General features: G+C 43.0%; 1 protein-coding gene across 1 annotated transcript in view; it reads left to right on the top strand.

Annotated features, from left to right (window-relative positions):
* Nucleotides 1-24,079, top strand: part of Glb1 (galactosidase beta 1) — a 97,419-nt gene that overhangs the window by 43,081 nt on the left and 30,259 nt on the right. The window contains exon 10 of the mRNA XM_090351810.1: nt 6,709-6,821. Within this exon, the coding sequence (XP_090207936.1) occupies nt 6,709-6,821 (113 nt within the window). The remainder of the gene's footprint in view (nt 1-6,708; nt 6,822-24,079) is intronic.

Here is a 24,079-nt window from a genome sequence, read left to right as displayed (position 1 = left end):
AGACTTTACTGGTCTGGCTGGCTTTGAACTGCAATCCTCATATCTCAGCCTCCTGAGTAGTTAGGATTATGGACACCTGGCTTTTAATTTACTTAAAAAAAAAAATCAGGAGCAGGAGTTTGGCCTAGTGGTAGAGTGCTTGCCTAGCACTCAGTACCACATACGTAGAAAAAAGCCAGAAATGGTGCTGAGGCTCAAGTGGTACAACTCTGACCTTGAGAAAAAGAACCCAAGGACAGTGCTCAGGCCCTGAGTCCAAGCCCAGGACTGGCAAGAAAAAAAAAGAAAAGAAAAAAAAAATCAAGGGACATTTGGGTGCCAGTCACTCACACCTGTAATCCTAACTACTCAGGAAGCTGAGATCTGAGGATCAAGGTTCAAAAGCCAGCCCAGTTAACCACCAGAAAACCGAAAGTAGTGCTGAGGCTCAACATGATAGAGCAGTAGCCTTGAGCTGTAGAGCTTAGGAACAGTGCCCAGGCCCAGAGTTCAAGCCCCATGACCGACAGACAAAAAATAATATATATATATATATAGAGAGAGAGAGACACACACACAGGTATATATACATAAGTATATATAAACATAGGGACATGTATGTATATACACACATATATATATATATGCTTATGTATATATGTCAAGCATTTAAAAGCTTTACAGATACCACAGTATATGGATGGAATTCACACAGACATAATCTATAACTATGAATATTTGTGTTTTCTACTTTGGTCCTGTTTTTTTTTCCTCTTCTTTAGTGCTTTAGTTGATTGGGATATTATTTATTTGTTTGTTTTTATTTTTTTGTTGGTCATGGGACTTGAACTCAGGTCCTGGGTGCTGTCCCTGAAATTTTTTGCTAAAGGCTAGTTAGTGATCTACCACTTGAGCCACAGCTCTGTTTCTAACTTTTTGCTGGTTAATTGGAGATAACAGTCTCTCAGATTTGTCTGCCTGGACTTGCTTTCAACTACGATCCTTAGATCTCAGCCTCCCAAGTAGCCAGGATCACAGATGTGAGCTCTCAGTGCCCCAGCTAAGTTAATGTTTCTAAGGCTCATCCATGTTATAGAATGTGTTAGCACTTCAGAAATGTTTATTACTGAACACTATTTTTTTTGGTCAGCCATGGGGCTTGAACTCTGGGCCTGAGAGCTCAAGGTTAGCGCCCTACCACTTGAACCACATCGCCGATTTCACTGAATTCTGCCCTATGATGCAGTTACACACTATTTTGTTATCCATTCATTGGTTGACGAATGTGTGGGATAATTTTACATTGGGGCTTTGGTGAATGGCTCTGTGAATGTAGGAATATAGGTGTCTGGATCTTTGCCTTTTTAGGATTTGTAGTAAGAGTGGAACTGCAGGATTGTGTGGTAACTCTGAGCCATTACGATTTTCAGAGTGGTAGCACAACTTTTCATTCCCATATGTGGAGAGATTATGTGGAAGATTATGATAAATCCCTCAGCATTTTTGTTAAATTTACACACATAGATTATGTGTTGTATATAATCATCAGTCCCCCACCTCTCCACATCTGCATTTATCTCATTGAATTATTGATGATGCCAGAATGCTGTATCTTAAAGGCTGTTTGGGAGTGAATCTCTCAGGACCTTAAATTGGATACTATTTACTATTAAGAAATGGAATTTCAAGCTGGGTGTCAGTAGCTCATGCCTATAATCCTAACTACTAAGGAGGCTGAGATCTGAGGATTATGGATAGAAGCCATCCTGGCTAGGAAAGTCCATAAGACTCCAACTAACCATTAATCTCCAGTTAACCATTAGAAAACCAGAAGTGCTGCTGTAGCTCAAAGTGGTAGAGTGCTAGCTTTGAGCAAAAGAGCTCAGGGACAGTGCCCAGACCCTGAGTTTAAACCCCATGACTGACTCCTGGTTCCCCCAAAAAAGTGGAGTTTCGCCTTTGTCTGCTATCTGTCTGGCAGAGAAGATGGGCTAGAAGAAGACCAGGCTTACCAATGTTATCAGTGTCATTACTGTTGTCACAGCCAAGTGGAAGATATTAGAAAACTCTTAAAAGTGTACTGAAATCAATGTTAATAAAACCACTTCCGGCTTTTTTCTATGTATGTGGTACCGAGGAATTGAACCCGGTTCTTCGTACATGCTAGGCAAGCACTTTACCGCTAGGCCAAACTCCCTACCGCTAGGCCAAACTCCTGGCCCCGAATGCTAGCTTTGAATGAAATAGGCCAAGTGAGAATGCATCTCCCTAAGTTCAAGCCCCAGTACTGGCACACACAACACACACACACACACTGAAGTTGCTTATTGATATTAAACTTTCTGTGTGTCTATTTTACAATTAGATAGGGTTAAGTTTGGGTAACACCTTGTTAAGCTAGGTGAGAGCACCCACCTAGCTCAGCTGCCAGCAATGAAATTAAGGCTGATTGGTTGAAGAAGCAAGACTGGAATGTTTTGTAACTTTACAGTGCATGGCATAATTTTTAGAAATCTTTTTTTTTTTTTTGCCAGTCCTGGGCTTGAGCTCAGGGCCTGAGCACTTTCCTTGGACTTTCTCAAGGCTAGAGCTCTACCACTTGAGCCTCAGGACCACTTCTGGCTTTTTCTATATATGTGGTACCAAGGAATCGAACCCGGGTCTTCGTGCATGCTAGGCAAGCACTTTAACCACTAGGCCAAATTCCCGACCAATTTTTAGAAATCTTATTGTGAAACTGGGCCCTGGTGGCTCATGCCTATGATCCTGGTTACCCAGGAAGTTGAGATCTGAGGATCATGGTTCAAGGGTATCCCGCACAGACAAATCCGAGAGACTTTTGTCTCCCTTTTCTCAACAAAATGCCAGAAGTGGTGGTATGACTCAAGTGATGGAGCATCAGCTCTGAGTGGAAAAGCTGAGTGAAAGGAAGAGGCCCAGAGTTCAAGCCCCTGTACTGGCACAAACACCTCAAAAATCTTACCATTTAGTACTTTCTCTTTAGAAAAGAAATTTAGACAAAATAAAATTATCACTTAGTGAAGCACCAGTGGCTCACACCTGGAATTCTGTTAGGCTGAGATCTGAGAATGTTAACACCCAACCCTGGACAGAAAAGTACCTGAAAGTTCATCTCCAATTAATAACTGGCAATAAAAGCCAAGCTGCAGGTGTGGCTCACATGGTACAGCACTAGCAGTGAATAAAACCAAACCAAACCAAAACAAATCTAGACAAAACAAAAAAAACCAACAAACCAGCAAGCGTGCAAGATCCTGAGCTCAAACCTTAGTGCCCGCACCAAAGTCAAAACAAATCCCATCACTCAGGAAGCAAAAGCTGTCTTCACTTAGCTCCTGTCCCCTTGCCTCTACTGCCAATCCATCAGCCCTCTTCCTGCCTCTCTTCTATTTCTCATATCAGACTCAGCTAGCCTAGGCAGTCAACACCAGTTTATAGATAAGAGCCTCTGGGTGCAGACATGACCAACATGCTTCTTGGCAAAGGGTAGAACTTGGATTCAGGGTCAGGCCTCAATGAAGCAGAGCCAATGCCCGTTGTGTAAACCTGTGGGACCTGAGTCTGTCCCTGACCCAGCCCTCCCAGGTTCTCTGGCCAGGTCTCTTTGGAGAGGTGAGGGAGACGCTGTCTGTCCTATTGATATAGTCTTTGTCCCCATGTTCTGTGTGACCCCATGCCTGTGAGACCCATAGTGTGGAGAGTTGAGGAGCATGACATCTCTCCCTTTCTACTGCCTTCTGCCTCTCACCCTGTCACTTAGTCTTATGCACATACAGTTTCCCTGTCCTGGGCTGGTCTGAAAGCATCGACAGGAAGAACTGGTAGATCTACTCGAAAGCCTTGGTCTCTAGTCCACCAGATTCCCAGCTTGAGTTTCTGAGGCCTGATGAGTTTGTTTCTGAAAGTCACAGTGTTCCACTCATGTGTGACACTACTTGCTGAGCCTGCACTGTGCCGGCCAGGATGAGGTACAGTCAGTTCTTAAAGGTGAGCGATTTCAGTGCAGAGCAAGGCCTGAGTGAGAACCTTCCCCGCCCACTCCAGCCACATGAGGTAGAAGAGGAGCCACAAAGAAGGTGAGCTCCCTCAGTGAGGATGTGGTTTTATTTTTCTTGATGTGTCACATGAAGGGCTGCGTTTTAACCTGTGCTTCCCCTAAGGCGAGCAGATTTGCTGGCTGTGACCTTGTTAAGAAGAAATGGGGGAAGTTTAATTGGTTGAGGGATCCAGGTCTTTGAAGATGGCGGTTCTATGCAGAGAACTTTGAACACCCCCCCAAAAAAAACCCCCTTGATCATCTCCTTCATTCATTATCTACATCAGTGGTAGAATCACCCAGGGCCCTTTATTTGTACATTGTCTAAGGAGTTTATTACTAATACTTGGTGAGCTGTCTCTTTTTAAAATATAGACAGGGTCTCTTTAAGTTAATCTAGGCTGACCTTGAACTCTTAATCACCCTTTCAAGTGCCAGGATTATTGATAATGTACCACCACACCTGGCTCAACTATTTTATTTTATGCCTCATGTAATTACTTATAAATTAGATTGGATAAAAGCTGAACCCTAAAATCACTTTCTTCCCACACACTTGTGTTGCTGAGTGGTTTTGAAGTACAGAGAAAGTCACAAAACGTTTTGGTTCTAAGATGGGCTCGAGACCATCATCCAGGATCCTGTTAAGAATGCTGGCGATGGAGTGACTCACGCCTCCAGTCATCCTAGCTACTCAGAAGACACTTAGATGAGGAGAATTGTGGTTCCCATCCAGCCTAGACCAAAAAAGATTTCCAAAACTCCATCTCACCCAATAAAAAAAAAAAGCTGGCTGCTGTCTCAGGTTCTCGCTGCTGAATCAGGATCTCTGGGGGTGAGACTTAGAAACTGTGAGCGTGTGAGCCAGGTGCCATTGGCTTACACCTGTAATCCTAGCTACTCAGGGAGCTGAGATCTGATTTGAAGCCAGCCTAGGCAGGAAAGTCTGTGAGACTCCAATAAACTGCTACTCAGAAAATGCCATAAGTGGCCCAAGTGGTAGAGCGCTAGCCTTGAGCCTGAAGAGGCTCAGGAACAGTGCCCAGGCCCTGAATTCAAGCTTCAGGACTGGCAAGAAAAAAATTGTAAGGGTTTGAGAGTGCACGCTCTCTCTCTCTCTCTCTCTCTCTCTCTCTCTCTCTCTCTCTCTCTCTCTCTCTCTCTCTCTCGCTCACTTTCTCTTCCTTCCTTCCTTCTTAGTTCTTCATTCCTCTTTCTCCCTCCCTTCCTCCTTCCTTCTTCTTCCCTCCTCTTTCTCCCTCTCTCTTCCTCTCCATCTCTCTGCCTCTTCCTCTCTCTCTCTCTCCCCTTCTTCCTCTCCTCCCTTTCTTTCTTTCCTTCTTATACTTAGGGCAGGACCTTGCACTGAAGTATGTCCCCAGACCTAAAGTGATATCTCAACAGTCTCTCTCGATGACTCTTCCACAGGATCAAATATGTGAAGGTCTTCCACTATTACAGCTTTATATCTGTCACCATCATCAGAATCAAGATTTAGTCACCGAGGATGACTCTGCTCTTGGACAGTGTGTTAGGTGGTGCCCTTGGGTTACGCTCAGGACCACATCTGCAAGATTTGCAGAGTTGGTCTGTAATATAATTTTATGAATGGCTTCAGCCTACTAGCAGGAATTCTGAAAGCCAAGATGTCCTTTTGAGGCAATTATCCAGACCTGTCACTGTCCTGGTCAGCTGTTGGATGTAGGCTATCCCTAGAGGCTTGTAACAAAAGGGAAAGGAGTTGAGCAGAGGCCACGCCCACACAGGGTCACAGTTGAGACATGTGGGCAGCCATGCCCTGGCAGTGGAGTAGTGACTGTGTCTTTGTCCTGAATGGGGGAGCCAAGAGCCCACAGTAGCTGCCTCCTTTGTATCTGCAGATGCAAAAGCCTGTGCATGTGCAGTCATCTCCCACGCTCCTTTTGTCTGCTTACCCCTCAGCTTTCTGCTGATTCTCGATTTAGTCATCTGTATCTCCATCAGACCTTTGCTCAGTTACCTAGATTGAAGACATGAAAACTAAGACCCAGGATTAGAGGGGTACTAGAGACATCTTGTCACATGCCCTGCTATTACTGATCCCGAGTTGTTAACGGATTGTGGGTGGGGGAAGGAAGATCCAGGTAGCTTGCTTGCCCCGGGAGGAGATACTTGTTAGAATGACAGCTGTGAGTTTCCACAGAGTTGGGGTGTGGGTGTGGGTGGGGGGACTGCTATGGGAACTCAAGGGTGCTTGATGCTCCTCACCTGTAGGAACAAACTCACCTCTCTGAAGAGCACCTCTGTGAGTCGGGCACTGGTGGCTCACACCTGTAATCCTAGCTACTCAGGAGACTGAGATCTGAGGGTCACAGTTCCAAGCCAGTGGGGGCAGGAAAATATTTGAGACTCTTACCTCCAACTAACCACCCAAAAAACTGGACGTGGCTTTGTGGCTCAAAATAGTAGAGCGCTAGCCCTGAGCAGAAAAGGCCCAGGAACAGCGCTCAGGTCCAGAGTTTGAGTCCCATGATTGACAAAAAAAAAAAAATGCAAGTACTTCTGTGCCTCTTAGCAGTTAACTTAGCATGTCCTTTATTTTTCTTTAAGATCCCGAGGTCATGGGTCCCCCGAAAACTTGTTCCTAGGCAGGCCCTACTGGAGTAACCAGTGGCATGTGTTTTATCTCCTAGGGGCCAACACACCCTACGCAGCACAGCCCACCAGCTATGACTATGATGCCCCGCTGACCGAGGCTGGGGACCTCACCAGGAAGTATTTTGCGATTCGAAAAATAATCAAGAAGGTGAGTGCTTCGGAAGGTGATGGTGGGCTAATCTTGGGAAGAGTCTGCTTTGAGTGCAGTGTGTGTGGCTCTAGATGACTTCCTGCCTGGAGTGTGCATGCTTAGAAGAGTTGATGAAAGAAGCTGGAGTGTCCTTAACATCCAATTAGGGACGAGCCTCTGAGCAAGTCACTCTACTGATGCATTTAGGATCACCACACCTGATTAGGAGCGGGCCAAAAAGGACCTTTTAATGCCATCAAGGACAGCCTGTTCATACTGATATGTCCATTTGGTGGTAGCCATTCCCATGATTTATACGCAAGGCAAGAAAATGTGTGTCCCCTTAAACAGCTGAAATATTTGGGGAGGGGGAAGAGGAAGATAGCACCAGTGGGAGATGAGCAGACACTCTAGTTTTCTACCTGGGGGAAGATGATTGCCCTTTACCTCTGGCCCGTTCTAAACTGCTTAGTCCTGCCAACGGCATAATCTTTTGAGATTTCTAAAGCTCCCAGGTGGGGTTTCCTGTCTCTGCGGTGGGGGAAAAAAACAAAACACTGAACACCACAGTTTTTCTGCTCAGTCACCTGAGTTTTGAAGCTACACACACACACACACACACACACACGCAAAACTGTTCTGGCTATAAACAGTGTGAGTTTTTTTTTTTAAGTATGATGTAGTATCAATTTCTGTACAAGTTTAGGATTTGTGCTAAGAAGCACTTTACACAGAGAAAAATGCAATCTAGCATTTGCTCATTTTGTCTAAATCTTCACATGTGTTGGTGTGTTGTGGCTGGTGTGAATCTTTTATTATGGGTTCAGTCCTGGAAGCAAAGGTGATTGTCTCCTAAGCTCTCTTATGTTTGTTCTCTGTTTCAACACTCTCTCTTTCTCCCTTTATTATTTCCTTTCATTATGCAAAACATAGTTGTTGTTGTTGTTGTTGTTTTTATCTAGCCTTCTTCTTGTCTAATACATATCCAAAGTCGTACATTTGCTGCAGTTATAATATTCAATGCACGGGGCCAGGAGTTTGGCTTAGTGGTTAAAATGCTTGCCTAGCATGCATGAAGACCCGGGTTCAATTCCTTGGTACCACATACGTAGAAAAAAGCCGGAAGTGGTGCTGAGGCTCAAGTGGTAGAGCTCTAGCTTTGAGAAAGTCCAAGGACAGTGCTCAGGCCCTGAGCCCAAGCCCAGGACTGGCAATAATAATAATAATAATAATATTCAATGCACATATGTAAAAAGGGATCTAGGTTCATTGAGGGGATGGATGGGTTGGGAGAGATCAAGATGCATTGAACTGGGAAAGTGACATCTTGAATTGAAATTCCTTTGCACAATTACTTAAAGATGATTTTTAAAAGAAGAGCTGGGTGTGGTGGCTCACACCTGTAAGCCTAGCTACTTAGGAGTTGAGATCTTAGGATCGTGGTTCAAAGCCAGCCCGAGCACTAAAGTCTGTGAGACTCACACCCAATTAACTACCAGAAAACTGGAAGTGGCGCTTTGGCTGAAGGGGTAGGGCAGTAGCCTTGAGCTGACATGCTCCAGGACAACACCCAAGCCCAGAGTTCAATTCCCACAACCAACAAAAAAAAAAAAAAAAGAAGAAGAAGAAGAAGAAAGAAGAACCAGGTACTGGTAGCTCATGCCTGTAATCCTTTCTACTCAGGAGGATGAGATCTGAGGATTGAGGTTCAAAGCCAGCCCAAGCAGGAAAATCTGTGAGACTTTTATATCCAACTAACAACCAGAAAAGTGGAAGTGTAGCTGTGGCTCAGAGTGCTAGACTTGAGCAGAAGAGCTCAGGGACAGCACACAGGTCCTGAGATCAAGCCTCATGACTGACAAAAATAAGAAAAACTCAGAACCACTCTAGATGTATCTCTTCAAGAACCACTATAGGTGTATCTTCTATGTTTATGTAATATAATTATTTGCTTTTGAAATTGACCCTTGAGATGTTCAGAAATGTGGGTGTTTTTATTTGAGATAGGATTTTTGAGATAAGATTTCACTGTATTGTTCAGTCTGGTCATAAACTCCTAGAGTCAAGAGATTCTCTTACCTCAGGCTTCTGAGTAACTGGGGCCCTGAGTGCCAGCTCCTAGGCCTAGCCCATCAATGCTAATTAATACTAAGCATTAGTATTTTCCCAGTTTTGTTGGCTTGTGGCATGTTTGTATTCTGATTAGAGAATGTAGTCTGAATGATACTAAGCCCTTTAACATTGAGCCTTGTCATTGAGCCCACCACATGCTAAGATTAATAACTTATCATGTAACTGAAAATAATGTACATTTTATAATTAGACATGATATTCTATATACTTGTTTGTTAGATTAAGCTTATCAGTGGTTTCAGTGATACCTTTGAAGTGCTTTTATTTACTTATTTTATCATTTATTTTTTAAGCATATAAATTTTAGGGTACTTTATTTGTTAAATTCCCCAGGATCGTGATATAATCTTCAAACTTTAGTAATGCTTTGGCCCTACAGGATTTTCTTGGTTATTAATAATTTTAGTCTATGTTATTAATATGCCTTACTGCATTTTTAAATGTTTTTTTTTTTAATTTTTGGTCATGGGGCTTGAACTCAGGGCCTGGGTACTGCCCCTGAGCTCTTTTGCTCAAGGCTAGCACTATACTACTTTGAGCTATAATGCTACTTGTGGTTTTTGAGTGGTTCATTGGAGATAAGAGTTTCACAAGGACTTTTCTGTCTGGGCTGGCTTTGAACCACAATCCTCAGATCTCAGTTTCCTGAGGAGCTAAGATTACAAGTGTGAGCCACTGGCGCCTAGCATCCATTCTTTTTTAGTTAGCATTTACTTGACATGTTGTATGTATGTGTGTATGTGTGTGCATGTGTTGACACCCGATCTTGAACTCTCATTCTTTTTTTTTTTGGTGGGGGGGCCAGTCCTGGGGCTTGAACTCAGGGCCTGGGCACTGTCCTTGGACACTTTTTGCTCTCAAGGCTAGCACTCTGCCACTTGAGCCATAGCACCACTTCGGGCTTTTTGTGAGTATATGGTACCAAGGAATCGAACCCAGGGCTTTGTCCATGCTAGGCAAGCACTCTACCACTAGGCTATGCTCCTGGCCCTTAAACTCCCATTCTTGCTTGGCTTTTTCAGTCAAGTCTCTGCCACTTTAACCACACCTCTACTTATGTTTTCTTTTGCTTGTTAATTGGAGAGAAGAATCTCACAGACTTTTCTGCCTAGGATAACTTTGGACTGTGATCTTCAGATCTGAGCCTCCTAAATAGCTAACTAATACTATAAGCATGAGTCTTTGGCACCCAGTATATTTTTTTCCCAGTACTTTTATTTTAACCTTTAATTTTAGCATTTTCATTATGTGTGTCCTTAAACACAGAACATAGCAAAATTTAAGTATCCAGTGTGAAAATTTGTGCTTTTTTTGAACTAGTGAATCTATTGATATATTCATTCTCATTTATTATATTCATTCTCATTTATTATAACCTTTTTTTGTTGCCAGTCCTAGGGCTTGAACTCAGAACTTGGGCACTGTCTCTGAGTTTCTTTTGCTCAAGGCTAGTGCTTTACCACTTGAGCCACAGCACCACTTTCAGCTTTTTCTGTTCATGTGATACTGAAGAATTGAACCCAGGGCTTCATGTATGCTAGGCAAGCACTCTACCACTAAGCCACATTCCCAGCCTTGGTGGTACTAGGATTTGAACCCAGAGCTTTGTATTTGCTGAAAGGGTATTCTACCACATAAACTACTTCTTTACCCCCCTTCTTCTTTTTCCACTATTGGGGTTTGAACTCAAGGCCTCACACTTGTTTGGCTTGTGTACTCTTCGGTGCTCTTACTACTTTAGCTACTTTCTCTGTTGTTATTTGAGAGATGGCTTTGAATTACAATCCTTCAAATCTCTCCCCTGAGTAGCTGGGATTCCTGGTGTGAGCCACAGCACTTGACTTGTAATTCTTGGCATGGGTGATAGTCAACTCTTATTTTGTAGTTTCTACTTGTTTGCCTCTTTTCTAGTCTTTCATCTATTTATTGCTTTCTTTTGGATTCTTTGAGGGTGATATTTTTTGTTTTCTTACTTCCCTCTTCTCATGTGGATGTTATTTTTCTTAGTGGTTCCTCATTGAAGGGTAATACAGCATCCCCAGAAAAGCATAGCTTCTATGTTTATAGCTTAGTGAATGTATGCAAAGTGAACATAGAATTGCGGTCAGCGCCCAGCACCCAGGAGCCTGTGGATGCCTCTTCCTCATCCTTAGCTCCTATCTACCTACTCTGAGCTTACCACTCTGCTGAGAATAGATTCATGTTTACTTATTTTGGACATCATGTAAATGTCTTTTTCAAGATGTTTACCTATTTATCTGGCTCTCAGTCAACTTTAAGATTGTTTGTTCATTTGTTTATGGTAAGTACTGAAGTTTGAACTCGGGGTATCACACTTGCTTGGCTAGTGCTCTACTACTTGAGCCATACCTTCAGCACAACTTTTTGCTGGTTATTTTGAAGATGGAGTCATGGAGATTTTTCTGCCTGGGTTGGCCTTGAACCACAATCCTTTGGGTCTCAGATTCCTGTGTGCCACCATGCCCAGCTTTTATCATTCATAATTTAGATGAACCAATTGCTTTAGTCCTTCCATATTGTAACCCTCTCTAACTCATTCTGACTCTGATTAGATTGCTTTCCTGTGCTACTACTGACATGTACTTTAGTGCTGTGCATTTTGTTCTTGCATTTCTTTTTGTTGTTGTTATTTATTTTATTGTCAGGATAATGTGTAGAGAGGGATTACAGTTACATTTGTCAGGTAGTGAGTGCATTACTTTTCACACATTGATACCCCTTCTCGTGTTTTTGTCCCTGTTTCCCTCTGCCTACCCCCTCCCAATCATCTTGTTTCCCCACTTCCTTCCCCTATTCCAAATAAACAAATAAAAATGTATATATAATATACCAGGTAACAAAGTCAAATACAGTAGCAACATGAGATAAACCATAAGGGCAAAAGAAAGAGAGAGAGGGAGAGAGAGAGGGAGAGAGCGAGAGAGCGAGAGAGCGAGAGAGCGAGAGAGAGAGAGAGAGAGAGAGAGAGAGAGAGAGAGAGAGAGAGAGAGAGAGAGAGAGAGGGAAGAGGAGAGGAGAGGAGAGGAGAGGAGAAGAGAAATAACATAGTACATTAAGAAAAACAATCACACATATGACCTTATGTATCCCGTCAAGGGCTATCTACAAATTCAGTGCAATACTCTTCAATATCCCAATGTCATCCTTTAATGAAATAGAGGAAGCAACCAAAAAAAATTCATATGGAATAATAAAAGACCCATATAACAAAAACAGTCCTTAGCAGAAAGAATAGGACTGGAGGAATATCCAAACTTTATACTCTATTACAGAGCTTTAGTAACCAAAACAGCTTGATATTGGCACAAGAACAGGCCTGAGGAGCAATGGAATAGAACTGAAGACCCAGAAATCAACCTGCAGACCTGTGGCCTCTTAATCTTTCATAAGTAAAATAGAATGGAAGAAAGACAGCCTCTTCAACAAATGGTGCTGGCAGGATTGGTTAAGCACCTGTAGAAAACTAAAGTTGTATCCTTCTGTGTCACCCTGCACCAGGATTAATTCTAAATGGATCAAAGGCCTTGAGGTAAAAGCAGATACTCTGAAAACTTTACAAGAAGGAAGAGGAGATACACTAGGACTAGGTTGAAACTTTCTTAATGAAGAACCAGAACTACAACAAATTTTAAAATGTTTGGACAAATGGGATGACATTAAACTGCAGAGCTTCTATATGGCAAAGGACATAGCTTGCATTTCTGTTGTTCACCACAACCCAAGGCAATAATGGGATACCAGAGCTGAAGAAATTAGAAAAACACAGAAACATAGATAGACAGACAGACAGACAGACAGACAGGCAGGCAGACAGACAACAAGGCACCAGGGGTCCTCAGGCTCCCTGGCACTTGGCACCAGGTTCCCACAAGCAGCATATTTATTTGAGTTCACACAGGGATGTTACCATGGATATGTGCAAAACATAAAGCATCTATAGTAATAATGACACCCAGAGCCAAAACAGTGTTTACGAGCAACACTGCTTCCCTTATTGCTTTGAGAAAGGAGAATGCAGTCCAGGGAAAGGCCAGACATACTTTATTGTATCTAGCCTCCAAGGTCCAGCTATAAGCACTTTGCCTAGCCTTTAAGGTGTAACCTTAAGCCCTTCCAGCACTGAGTGGGAGAGGGAGGGATTTCTAGTCTCTTAACCCTCTCCAGAACTGTCTGTTTCAGACAGACTGTTTCAGAGCTAAACTGCAAAGTTCCCCACATTTCTTAAAAAAAAAAAAAAGCCTAAAGCCAGGAATTGGTGGCTTTCACCTGTCATTCTAGCTCCTCAGGAGACTGAGATACAAGGATCATGGTTCAAAGACAGCCTGGGCAGAAAAGTACACAGAGACTCAAAACTCTTTACTTCACAAACTATTCAAAAAAGCCAAAAGTGGAGCTGTGGCTCAAGTGGTAGAACACTAGCCTTTAGCACAAATAGGCTCAAGGACAGCACCTACGCCCTGAGTTGAAGCCCAAGACCAACAAAGAGAGAGAGAGAGAGGAAGGAGGGGCACTCAGTCCTAGAGTTCAAACCCCAGGACCTAGAGCAAGGCACGGGTGGCTTACACCTATAATCCTAGCTAGAATTATAGCTCAGGAAGCTGAGATCTAAAGTTGTGGTTTCAAAGCCAGCCTAGACAGGGAAGTCTGTGAGACTCTTAATCTCCACTAAACTACCAAAAAAGCTGGAAGTAGAGTTGTGGCTCAAATGGTAGAGTGCTAATCTCATTGGGCAAAAAGAAGTTCAGGGACAGAGCATTGACCCTGATTCAAGCCCCAGGACTGATCAACATCAATAAATAAATGAAATAAACATATAAAACTGTATTACAATGGCTTCAGATACTGTTCCACTTTGCCCATTTGTTAACGAATGATTTTAAAAACACTGTCAAGGGCCGGGAATGTGCCTTAAAGGTAGAATGCTTGCCTGGCATACATGAATCCCTGGCTTCAATTCCAGTAGTGTTGTGGCTCAAGTGGTTGAGCAAAAGAAGCTCAGAGATAATGCCCAGTTCCTGAGATCAAACCTCAGGACTGGAGGGGGGGGAACCCACAAGCACTGGTGGCTCACACCTATAATCCTAGCTACTCAGGAGGTTGAGATCTGAGGATCATGGTTCAGTGCCAGCCTGAGCAGGAAAGGCCATGGGACTCTTATGTCCAATGAACCACTAGAAAACCAGAAGTAGAACTGCAAGTACTACTAGCCTTGAGCAAAAAAGTTCAGGGAGAGTGCCAGGCCCTGAGTTCATGCCCCATGACTAAAATAAAGAAAGTCAAATGCCTTCTTTGTGCCACTGGGTTTAGCCAGTCAGTATATAAATTTCCTTGAGAAGGCAAAGCTTGAACAAAGACTTAGTGTGGTGGTGAGAGAGAATTCCATACAGATCTCCCAAGAAGTAGCATTCTAGGCAGACCTCAACTCGTGAGAAGTAGGCAGGTACATAGCATGTTGAGGACTAGAAAGGAGCCCCCTGTACCTGGAGCCTCATAAATGAAGCATAGGGGAATAAGATGTGAGACCACAGAGGTAGGTGGGGGAAACTGAGGCATAAGGCCAAAAGACTGAAATGAAGATCCACTGACAGATTGGGTAGAGCAATTAAAATGATAATTTTGGAAGAAAAGGCAAAAAAGGCAGAGGTGTAGCAGGAAGGCTAAGTAGAGACTAACTAGATTTGGTGACCTTTTCTGTGAGAGAAGATCATGGCTGGTGAAGGTAGAAGCAACTAGTCTGATTCAAACCATATTATGGGAGTGGAGCTGCCAGGAGTTAGTAGCTCACACCTGTAATCCTATCTACTCAGGTTGAGATCTGAGGGTCAAGGTTCAAAGCCAGAATAGGCAGGGAAATCTGTGACTCTTATCTCTAACTGACCCCCAAAAAGTTGGAAATGGAGCTGTTGGTTAAGTGATAGAGCACTAGCCTTCAGCAAAAAAAGCTAAGGGACAAAGCCCATACCCTGAATTCAAGCTTCAGGAGCAGAACAAGGAGTGCACATGCACGCACACACACTCACACCACACACACACAACTTATTAGACTTCTCCAGTGTTTGGCCTGAGCATCTCCAAGGACAAAGCTGACATTTCTATAGGGAGGAGGGCAATTCATTTGTGGAAGTGCTGGTCTGACATGTCTCACACATGTGTTGGTAGAACTGTAGGGTGGGCAGATAAATATATAATTTAGAACTTATAGCAAAGATCTAGTACCTATGCCTTAGTACCACTCCATTCTTTTTTATTCTTTTTTTTTTTTTTTTTTTTTTGCTAGTCCTAGAGCTTGTCCTCAGGGTCCAGGTGCTGTCCCTGGGCTTTTGTTATACAAGGCTAATGCTCTAACACTTGAGCCATAACTGCACTCGTCACTTTTGTTGTTGTTGTTAATTGGAGGTGAGAGTCTCACAGACATTCCTGCCTAGGCTGGCTTTGAATTGTGATCCTCAGATCTCAGCCTTTTGAGTAACCAGGATTACAGGCATGAGCCACCTAACCTGGGCTTCATTCTTTTGATTTTGCCTTGGTTCTGTTTGTTTGTTTTTGTGGTATTAGAGTTTAAACTCAGGACCTCATAGCTTCATACTTTGTAGGAAGTTGCTCTACCACTTGAACCATACCTCCGATTTCTTTTATTCTTTATTCCTTCCTGTAGTTTAGTCTTTGCATTTGAGATTACTTTCCTTCTATATAAAGTATGACCTTGGCTGGTTCCTGACACCTGTAATCCTAGCTACTTAGAAAGCTAAGATCTGAGCATCGAGGTTCAAAGCCAGCCCAGGCACTAAAGAACATGAGACTTGGGCTGGGAGTTTGGTCTATGATAGAGTGTTTGCCTAGCATGCACGAAGACCTGGATTCTATTCCTTGGTACCACATACATAGAAAAAAAGCCGGAAGTGGTGCTATGGCTCAAGTAGTAGAGAGTTAGCCTTGAGAAAGCCCAAAGGACAGTGCTCAGGCCCTGAGTTCAAGCCCCAGGACTGGCAAAAAAAAAAAAAAAAAAGAACATGAGACTCTTTATCTCTAATGGATCCCTAGAAAAGAGGAAGTGGGGCTGTGGCTCCAGGGCAGGGAGACAGCCTTGAACTGAAGAGCTCAGGGACAGCACCCAGGCCCAGAGTTTAAGCCCCATGAGCCACACATACACACATTAAAAAAGTATGACCTTTCCTTCTGTATAAAGTATAGCCTTTGTAATTTCACTTATTCAGCAAAATACCTTAATATTCTTTCTGTGTCTCTGTGTCTTTCTCAATCATTCCCTGTACTAGAGTGCGTGTGTGTGTGTGTGTGTGTTGGTGTGTGTATTTATCTATTTTGTGTTGGTGGGGGGGCTTGATCTCAGGGCCTGGGCACTGACTCTGAGCTCTTTTGCTCAAGTCTAGTGCTTTACCACTTTGAGCCACAGCTCCGCTTATCTTTTCTGGTAATTAATTTTGTAGATAAGAGTCTTATGGGGCCAGGAGTGTGGCCTAGTAGTAGAGTGCTTGCCTAGCATGCAGGAAACCCTGGGTTCAATTCCTCAGTACCACATACAGGGAAAAAACCAGCAATGGCATTGTAGCTCAAGTGGCAGAGCCCTGGCCTTGAGCAAAAAATGTCCAAGGACAGTGCCCAGGCTGGAAAAAAAAAAAAGAGTCTTAGGGCCTCTCCTCCCTGGGCCAGCTTTGAAGCATTATTCTCAGATCTTAGTGTCCTAAAGTAGCTAAGATGCCACCAGTGCCTACCTTTTACTAGGATTTAAATGCAAGATCTCCTATTAGGTGGACAAGTGTTCTACCAGTTGAGCCACAGCCCCAACCCCCACTTTTTTTTTTTTTTGCTTCGCTTTGCCTATTTGTTGGTTACAATCTCACAGTTTTGCCTGGACCAGCCTGGTCCAGGGCCATCCTATTTATGTTTCCTATGAAGTTAGGATGACAGACATACACATCCATGCCAAGCTTGTGTGTGACATACAACTGTTTCTGATTAGGCTGGCCTTAAAACCACAATTCTCCTGGTCTTCATCTCCTTAATAGCTGGAATTACAGGCATGAACTACCATCTCTAACTGCTTTAGCTATTAGGTCTGAAGCTGTCATTTTTCTTCTCCATTTTCCTGTACTTTTCTGCACTGACAGATATTTCCTGTCAGCATATTTAGTTGCTTATTCAAATAAGCATCTTTAGATGTTTATTTAGCATTCTGATATTAGCCTCAGTCTTCTTCTTCTTTCTTCTTCCTTCTTCTTCTGTCCTGGGACTTGAACTCAGGGCCCGGGCACTGTACTTGAGCTCTCTCAAGCCTAGGGTTCTACCACTTGAACCACAGCACTTCTGTTTTTTCTGTGTATGTGGTACCAAGGAATCAAAGCCAGAGTTTCGTGCTAGGCAAGCACTCACTCTACCTCTAGGCTATGCTCCTGGGCCTTCAACCTTTAACTTCTTTTTCTCTATATAGGACAATCTGAATGTCTTCAATGTCTCTTCTAATTCCATTGTTTCTCCTTTTGCAGCTGTAAATTCTGAGGTTAAATATATTGTTTTTGGTTGTGGGGCTTGAACACAGGGCCTAGGCACTGTCCCTGAGCTCTTTTGCTCAAGACTAGTGCCCTACCACTTTGAGCCACGGCTCTACTTTCAATTTTCTGGTGGGTGATTGGAGATAAGAATCTCCAGACTTTCCTGTCTGGGCTGGCTTTGAACTGAATCTTCAGATCTCAGCCTCCTGAGTCGCTATGATTACAAGCATGAGATACCAGCACTCAGCAAGATTCAACACTTCTATGAGTCCAAAAAGAAATGTACTCATCTCCTGACTTATGTAACTGTAATCCCTCCGTGCATCACTTTTCAAATAATTAAAAAACATTCCTATGGAATTATTGTTATATTTTTCACTCTAATTGTTCGCATTGATATTTGTAATGCTAGTCATTGATTTTAAGCCTGTGTAGAGCCTGCCTTTACTTCTTTATGTGTTCCTGGTGGATGTCTATATTGGATCAGTTGTTCACTGTATTTGCATTCTTGCTCATGTTAACTACTCTTTGGTTTGCAGTTCTGATGATAGCCTCACTCTTTTGGAACTTTAGGAACTATTTGAGGTTTGTGGGGAAGGTGATGTCTTCTAGAGAAAGTTTTCATTTCCTTTTATCACTGGAGTCACAGCCTCACTTGCAGCTCTTTTTTACCATTGTGGGGCTGTCCATAGGGCCTAAGCACTGTCCTTGAGCCCGTTTGTGTTCAAGGCTCATGCTCCACCACTTGAGCCATAGCTCTACTTCTTGTTTTGAAGTGATTAATTGAAGATAAGAGTCCCACAGGAACTTTTTTGCCTGGGCTAGCTTTAACTGCTAGCCTCAGATCTCAGCCTTCTGAGTAGCTAGGATTACAGGCATGAGCCACCAGTGTCTGTTTACTTGCAATGTTTTGGTGATTAATTGGAGATACTAGTCTCATGGCTGCCTAGCTGTTATGTAGTTTCACTTTATTTTTATTTTTTTTATCAGGATTGACAAGATATGATTCCTGTTACATAACTTCTGAAAAATTAGATGTCTATTGTTGCTCCTTTGGTGGTGATAGTTCCTTTCTCCAGCTTCTTAAAAATGTTTCTCATGGGCCAGGAGTTTGGCCTACTGATAGAGTGCTTGCTGGAAGTGGACAATGCTCAGGCCCTGAGTTCAAGTCCCGGAACTGGCAATTAGTCAATCAATTAATAAAATGTTTCTCTTCAGCCAGGTTGTGTAGTTCAGTCATAAAGATCCCTGTCACCACTGTGAAGCCTTCTGACATAGAAGACATGTGACACAGAGAAGCTGAACTTGAAAGGGTTGCATGGATAGCCTGTTAACTGCAACATGGTTGATTTACATTACTTTTGCAAATTTTGTAGACATACGCTAGAATCCCTCTCTAGCATGAAAATGCAGAAGACTAGTTGAGTGAGAATGGCATCCAGCTGGTTCCAAGAAACAAGATAATGGCAACAATAGCAAGATGTGGAAAGAAAACAACAGGCTTGAAAAGCAAGACATCACATGGGACTTGGTGATTGGCTAGATGCAGGCGGAAGGAAGGTACTTGGAGAATGGAGTTGGTAGTGGGAGTGGCAGCTTAGGCACTGTTTGCATTGGAGGCACCGGCAGGAGGATAACCCCAAATTCAGCCCTGGGCTTGCTCACTTCAGAATGCATAAGGACATCCGGGCAGCATCTGTGCAGTAAGCCTGGCTATTTTCCAGAGAGAAGAGGCATGACACTAAGACATACCAATGTCCCATCTTTTCCATCACCACACATCACCTTCTTCTGTCAAAGTGAGACTAGGAGTATGGCCAAGACTTCCTGGACTCTTTGTTAATGACCCATCAGACTTTTTCCAACACTTCTACTGCCAAAAGCATTGTTTGTTTATTAAGAGCCAGCCTTAGGGCCTGGGAGCGTAACCTAGCGGTAGAGTGCTTGCCTAGCATGCATGAAGCCCTGGGTTTGATTCCCCAGTACCACATACACAGAAAAAGCCAGAAATGATACTGTGGCTCAAGTGGTAAAGAGAAAATCGTATCCAAGGATAGTGCCCAGGCCCTGAGTTCAAGCCCAGGACCAGGGAAAAAAAAGAGCCAGCCTACAAACTTCTCTACCCTTTGTGGTTCAGATGCCAGTTGTTAACCAGTCGTGAGAGACTGAACTCTGAGCCTGATGAATCCAGGTAAAGGGTCAGGGCCCACTCTATTAGGGTTAAAAGAGAAACAGCTTGCCTACTCTGTGTGCATACTTGCCAGATTTTGGCCGACGGTACACCCTTCTGCAGAAGTAAACTCTGCCTTACTAAGTTTCTTTTTGGTCAGTATCCTTATTTCTGTGTGACACCTCAATAACCTGAGATACTTCTAAGCTTCACCTGAGGGGACTGAAGTCCAGGTGGAGGCTGTGACTTCATGTGGAATGCCAGGGAGAAGGGCAGCAGGTTCCATAAAAGATAATCGCAGAGGGTCCTACCTATTCTACAGGTGAGCAGAGTAAGACAGACTTATGAAAGAGACCAGCTTTAGGAATGAAAGCAGTAGTTTGCAGCCTAGTATGTGGTCATCATTTCCTCCCATTTTTGTGTTTTCTTTCTTTTTCTTGGTATTTCAGATTTAAAAGAGAAACTTATCCTATTTTGAAACATTTCATGGGAGAGAGCAGGAGAAGGGAAAACATTGTCCAAAAAAAAATATATATATATATATACATATATATATATATACTCTAAGGACAGGAGCATGGCCTAGTGGTAGAGTGCTTGCCTAGCATGTACAAAGACCTGGGTTCAATTCCTCAGTACCACTTACACAGAAAAAGAAGGAAGTGGTACTGTGGCTCAAGTGGTAGAGCCTTGAGAAAGTCCAAGGACAGTGCTTAGGCCCTGAGTTCAAGCCCCAGGACTGGCAAAAAAAATAAAAATACATATTCTATCTGACTTATATAACTGTAACCCCTCCTCTGGGCATCATCTTTATAATAGCATTAAAAGAATTTTTTAAAATTTAGTGGGCTGGGCACTCGTGGTTCACATGAAATCCTAGCAACTCAGAAGGCTGAGATGTGAGAATTGAAAAGCCCATGTGACTCTTTTGGGGTGGAGGGGCAGTTGTAGGGCTTGAATTTAGGGCCTGGCCTCTATCCCTGACCCTTTCTATAGTCAAGGCTAGTGCTCTACCGCTTGAGCCACAGCGTCACTTCTGGCCTTTTCTGTTTATTTGGTACTGAGGAATCAAACTCAGGGCTTCATGAATGCTAGGCAAGAACTCTACCCCCAAAAAGTACATGTGAATCCTTTTTTTTTTTTTTTTATGGGTCATGAGGCTTGAACCCTGCCTGGGCACTGCCCCTGAGCTCTTCAGCTCAAGGCTACCACCCCTACCCTTGAGCCAAGCCCCATTTCCCATTTTCTAGAGATTAATTGGAGATAAGAGTCTCAGGTCATTTTGTGTCCAGGCTGACTTTGAATCTCGATCCTCAGCTTTCAGCCTCCTGAGTAGCTAGGATTCCAGGCATGAGCCACCTCACTGGCCTCCATGTGACTCTTATCTCCAGTTAACCATCCAGAAAAGCTGGAAGTGGGGCTATGTACTCTTCCTCATGAGACTTTCTGGGCATTGAGTTGGATGATTTGTTAAGGTGTATGTGAAATATTTGCTTGTGTCTAGGAAAGGAAACTGGTGATGCAAAGACTTAAGCAGTGGAAATTGTCTCCTTTTGAATCAATTTCAGGAGGGTATTAGATGGTAAAGGCAGTATCTTCCATTCACATGACTTAGGAGATGAGACTTTCCTAGCAGGCTACATACTAGTGCTCTGAGGTGAAGGGCTGAGGGGCACAGAAAAACCTTTGCATGACAGTCTTTAAGCCATGAGAAAACTTAAGACATTTGCATTTTCTAAGGCAGTTCTCTTTGGTGTGGGTAAATCTCAACCAGACATGGTTAACACTTTGACTTTGAGGAAGAACCATAATGCTAGGGCAGCTCCCCCTCCTCCTGCTGAAATGTTTTTGAATAAATTTAAAACTTGTTTTAAAAGCCATGTGTCAGTATCTCATGATTGTGGCTACTTAGGAGGCTATGGCCTGAAGGAGGATTAAAGTTTGAGGCCAGCCCAGGTAGGAAAATTCACTAAATTCTATCTGCAAAAGAGCCAGCAAATAAACAGGGCTGGAGGCAGCATTAAATGTAGACTACTTGATAAGCAAGTTCAAAGACCTGAGTTCAAATCCCCCTTTGTGTCTTTAAAAAAATAAAATAAAAGCCCTGCTTTGAGTTTTGTTCCACAAAGGTCCAATGCCTGTGTGCCTCTGATCATATAAGATAATATTTATAGCTGGGCACCAGTGGCTCATGCTTATAATTCTATCTACTCAAAAGACTGAGATCAGGATCCCAGCTCAAATCCAGCCCAGGCAAGGAAGTCCATGAGACGCTTTTTTTTTTTTTTTTTTTTGCCAGTCCTGGCCTTGAACTCAGGGCCTGAGCACTGTCTTTGGGTTTCCTCAAGGCTAGAGCTCTACCACTTGAGCCACAGCAGCACTTCTGGCTGGAATTGAACCCAGGCCTCTGTATGTTAAGCAAGCACCCTACCACTAGGCCAAACTCCTGGCCCCTCCATGAGACTTTTATCTCCAATTAACCACCTAAAACCTGGAAGCAGAGGTGTCGCTCAAGTAATAGAGCACCAGTTTTAAGTGCCCAGGCCCTGAGTTCAAGCTCCAGTATCTGTACACAGGCACATGTTTTGTTCTAGTTCTTCGTAGAGATGCCATCAAATCAAATAGAAGAGTTTAGCTGGTTTATTGGAGATGGCTCACTCTTCAGACATTAATGATCTTGTATTTGAGAATCTTTATGTGTATTCCAGGATTCAGAAAGGTGGAAATTGGATTGGAGGAACAAGAACAGACAGTGATTTTTTTTTTTTTTTAGTACTTCCAGAGCTTAAGGAAACCACAGATGGAGGTTCATACCTATAACCCTAGTACTGGTTGATCACAAATTAATCATCTAGAATATGTGAAAACTGACCAAATTTCTGTGCTCAAACTATCCTGTCTCAGCCTCCCAAATAGCTAGTATTATAGGTATATACTATCACACTTGACTAGTGTCTTTTTTAAATGTCACAAAAATGCAGATTCATAGAATATTAGCAACACAAAGAATGTTTTCATTGAAAGTTCTGATCATATTTATCTCTTTTCCTTTCCAAAATATTATTAACTAATAAAGGTTTTATGCGAGTGGGGATACTAAGTGTTGAACTCAGTGCTTTCCATGCAAGCACTTTGTGGCCTTGTTATGTTGCCAGCCCTTTATGCCTTGGCTATTAAATTCTAATTATGTCTCACATGTATGCCCAGGTTGCCTTGGATTTGACTATTCATGCTTCGCACAGAGCTAGGATAACAGACCTAAACCGCTGCATCTTGCTGTTTATTGATTGCAATGGGAATTCATATTTATGCCTGGGATGGCCTGAAACTTCACTCTTCCTGATCTTAGCCTTCCATGTAGCCAACATGACAAAAGATGGGAATTTTTTTTTAAATGAAGTCCACCAAAGGGAAGCTGTCTATGTGTGAGGGATTTCAAAAGATCTCAGAGGGAGGAAGTAGCTAGATAAGTAGTTACAGGATATAGGATGAAGAGTCTTGGTCTCCAGAGTGTATGATAGATGTTGAGAAACTTGTACCTTCCCAAAGAGCCCCGGGAGTCAGGGAGCTATGGTTTGAATGCCATTTCTTCTGCATCTGTGTGTTGCGATCCATTGGGTGGCTGCCTGTGGGGCCTAGAGCCAGGCGCCAATAGCTCACGCTGTAATCCTAGCTACTCAGGAGGCTGAGATCTGAAGATTGTGGTTCCAAGCCAGCCCAGATAGTCCTTGAGACTCTTATTTCCCATGAAGAAGGCTGAACATGGAAATGTGTCTCAAGTGATAGATCTCTAGCCATGAACAACAAAGCCAAGAGAGAACACAAAGCCCAGAGTTCAAACCTTACTACTGCCACACACATAAAATAATAAAGTAAGGCCTAGTGGAAGGTCCTTAGATCATTTAAGGGTGTTTTTCTTAGAACCCTAGTAGTTCTTCCCAAGGTAGCTCTTGATGAGAGTGTGAGCCTGGCCCCCTGAGGCCTCTGTGGCTTCCTGTTGTGAAATAAGATCTCTTCCTCCTGCATGTCGTTCCACTGTCCTTCACAAAATCCTACTCCTTGGTGGAGTAGATCTGTAAACTAAGTAAACCTCTTTTCTTCATAAAGTTAGCCTGTCTTAGGTATTTTGTTATAGTCCTGGCCTTAAGCTGAAAAAGAGACAATTGACCCCCAAATATTTCCTGTCCAGTCTTTTATTCCTCTCTCCAACAGATAATTCATTCGGGAGGCCATATTTCCACAAGTAAAAAAAAATATGAGATTATTTTTCTTTGAGGGATGGGAGATTTAAGCTGGGGTTTGAACTCAGGGACTGGATACTGTCCTTGAGCTCTTTTGCTCAAGGCCAGTGTTCTACTACTTGAGTCAAGCTCCACTTCTGGATTTTTGTGATTATTTGGAGGTAAGAATCTAATAGACTTTTCTTGCTTGGGCTGGCTTCAAAA

This window comes from Megascapheus bottae, chromosome 18 (genome assembly GCF_031878675.1).
Source record: "Megascapheus bottae isolate mThoBot1 chromosome 18, mThoBot2.hap1, whole genome shotgun sequence".
Classification (NCBI taxonomy): Eukaryota; Metazoa; Chordata; class Mammalia; order Rodentia; family Geomyidae; genus Megascapheus; species Megascapheus bottae.
This window is presented reverse-complemented; position numbering and strand designations above follow the sequence as displayed.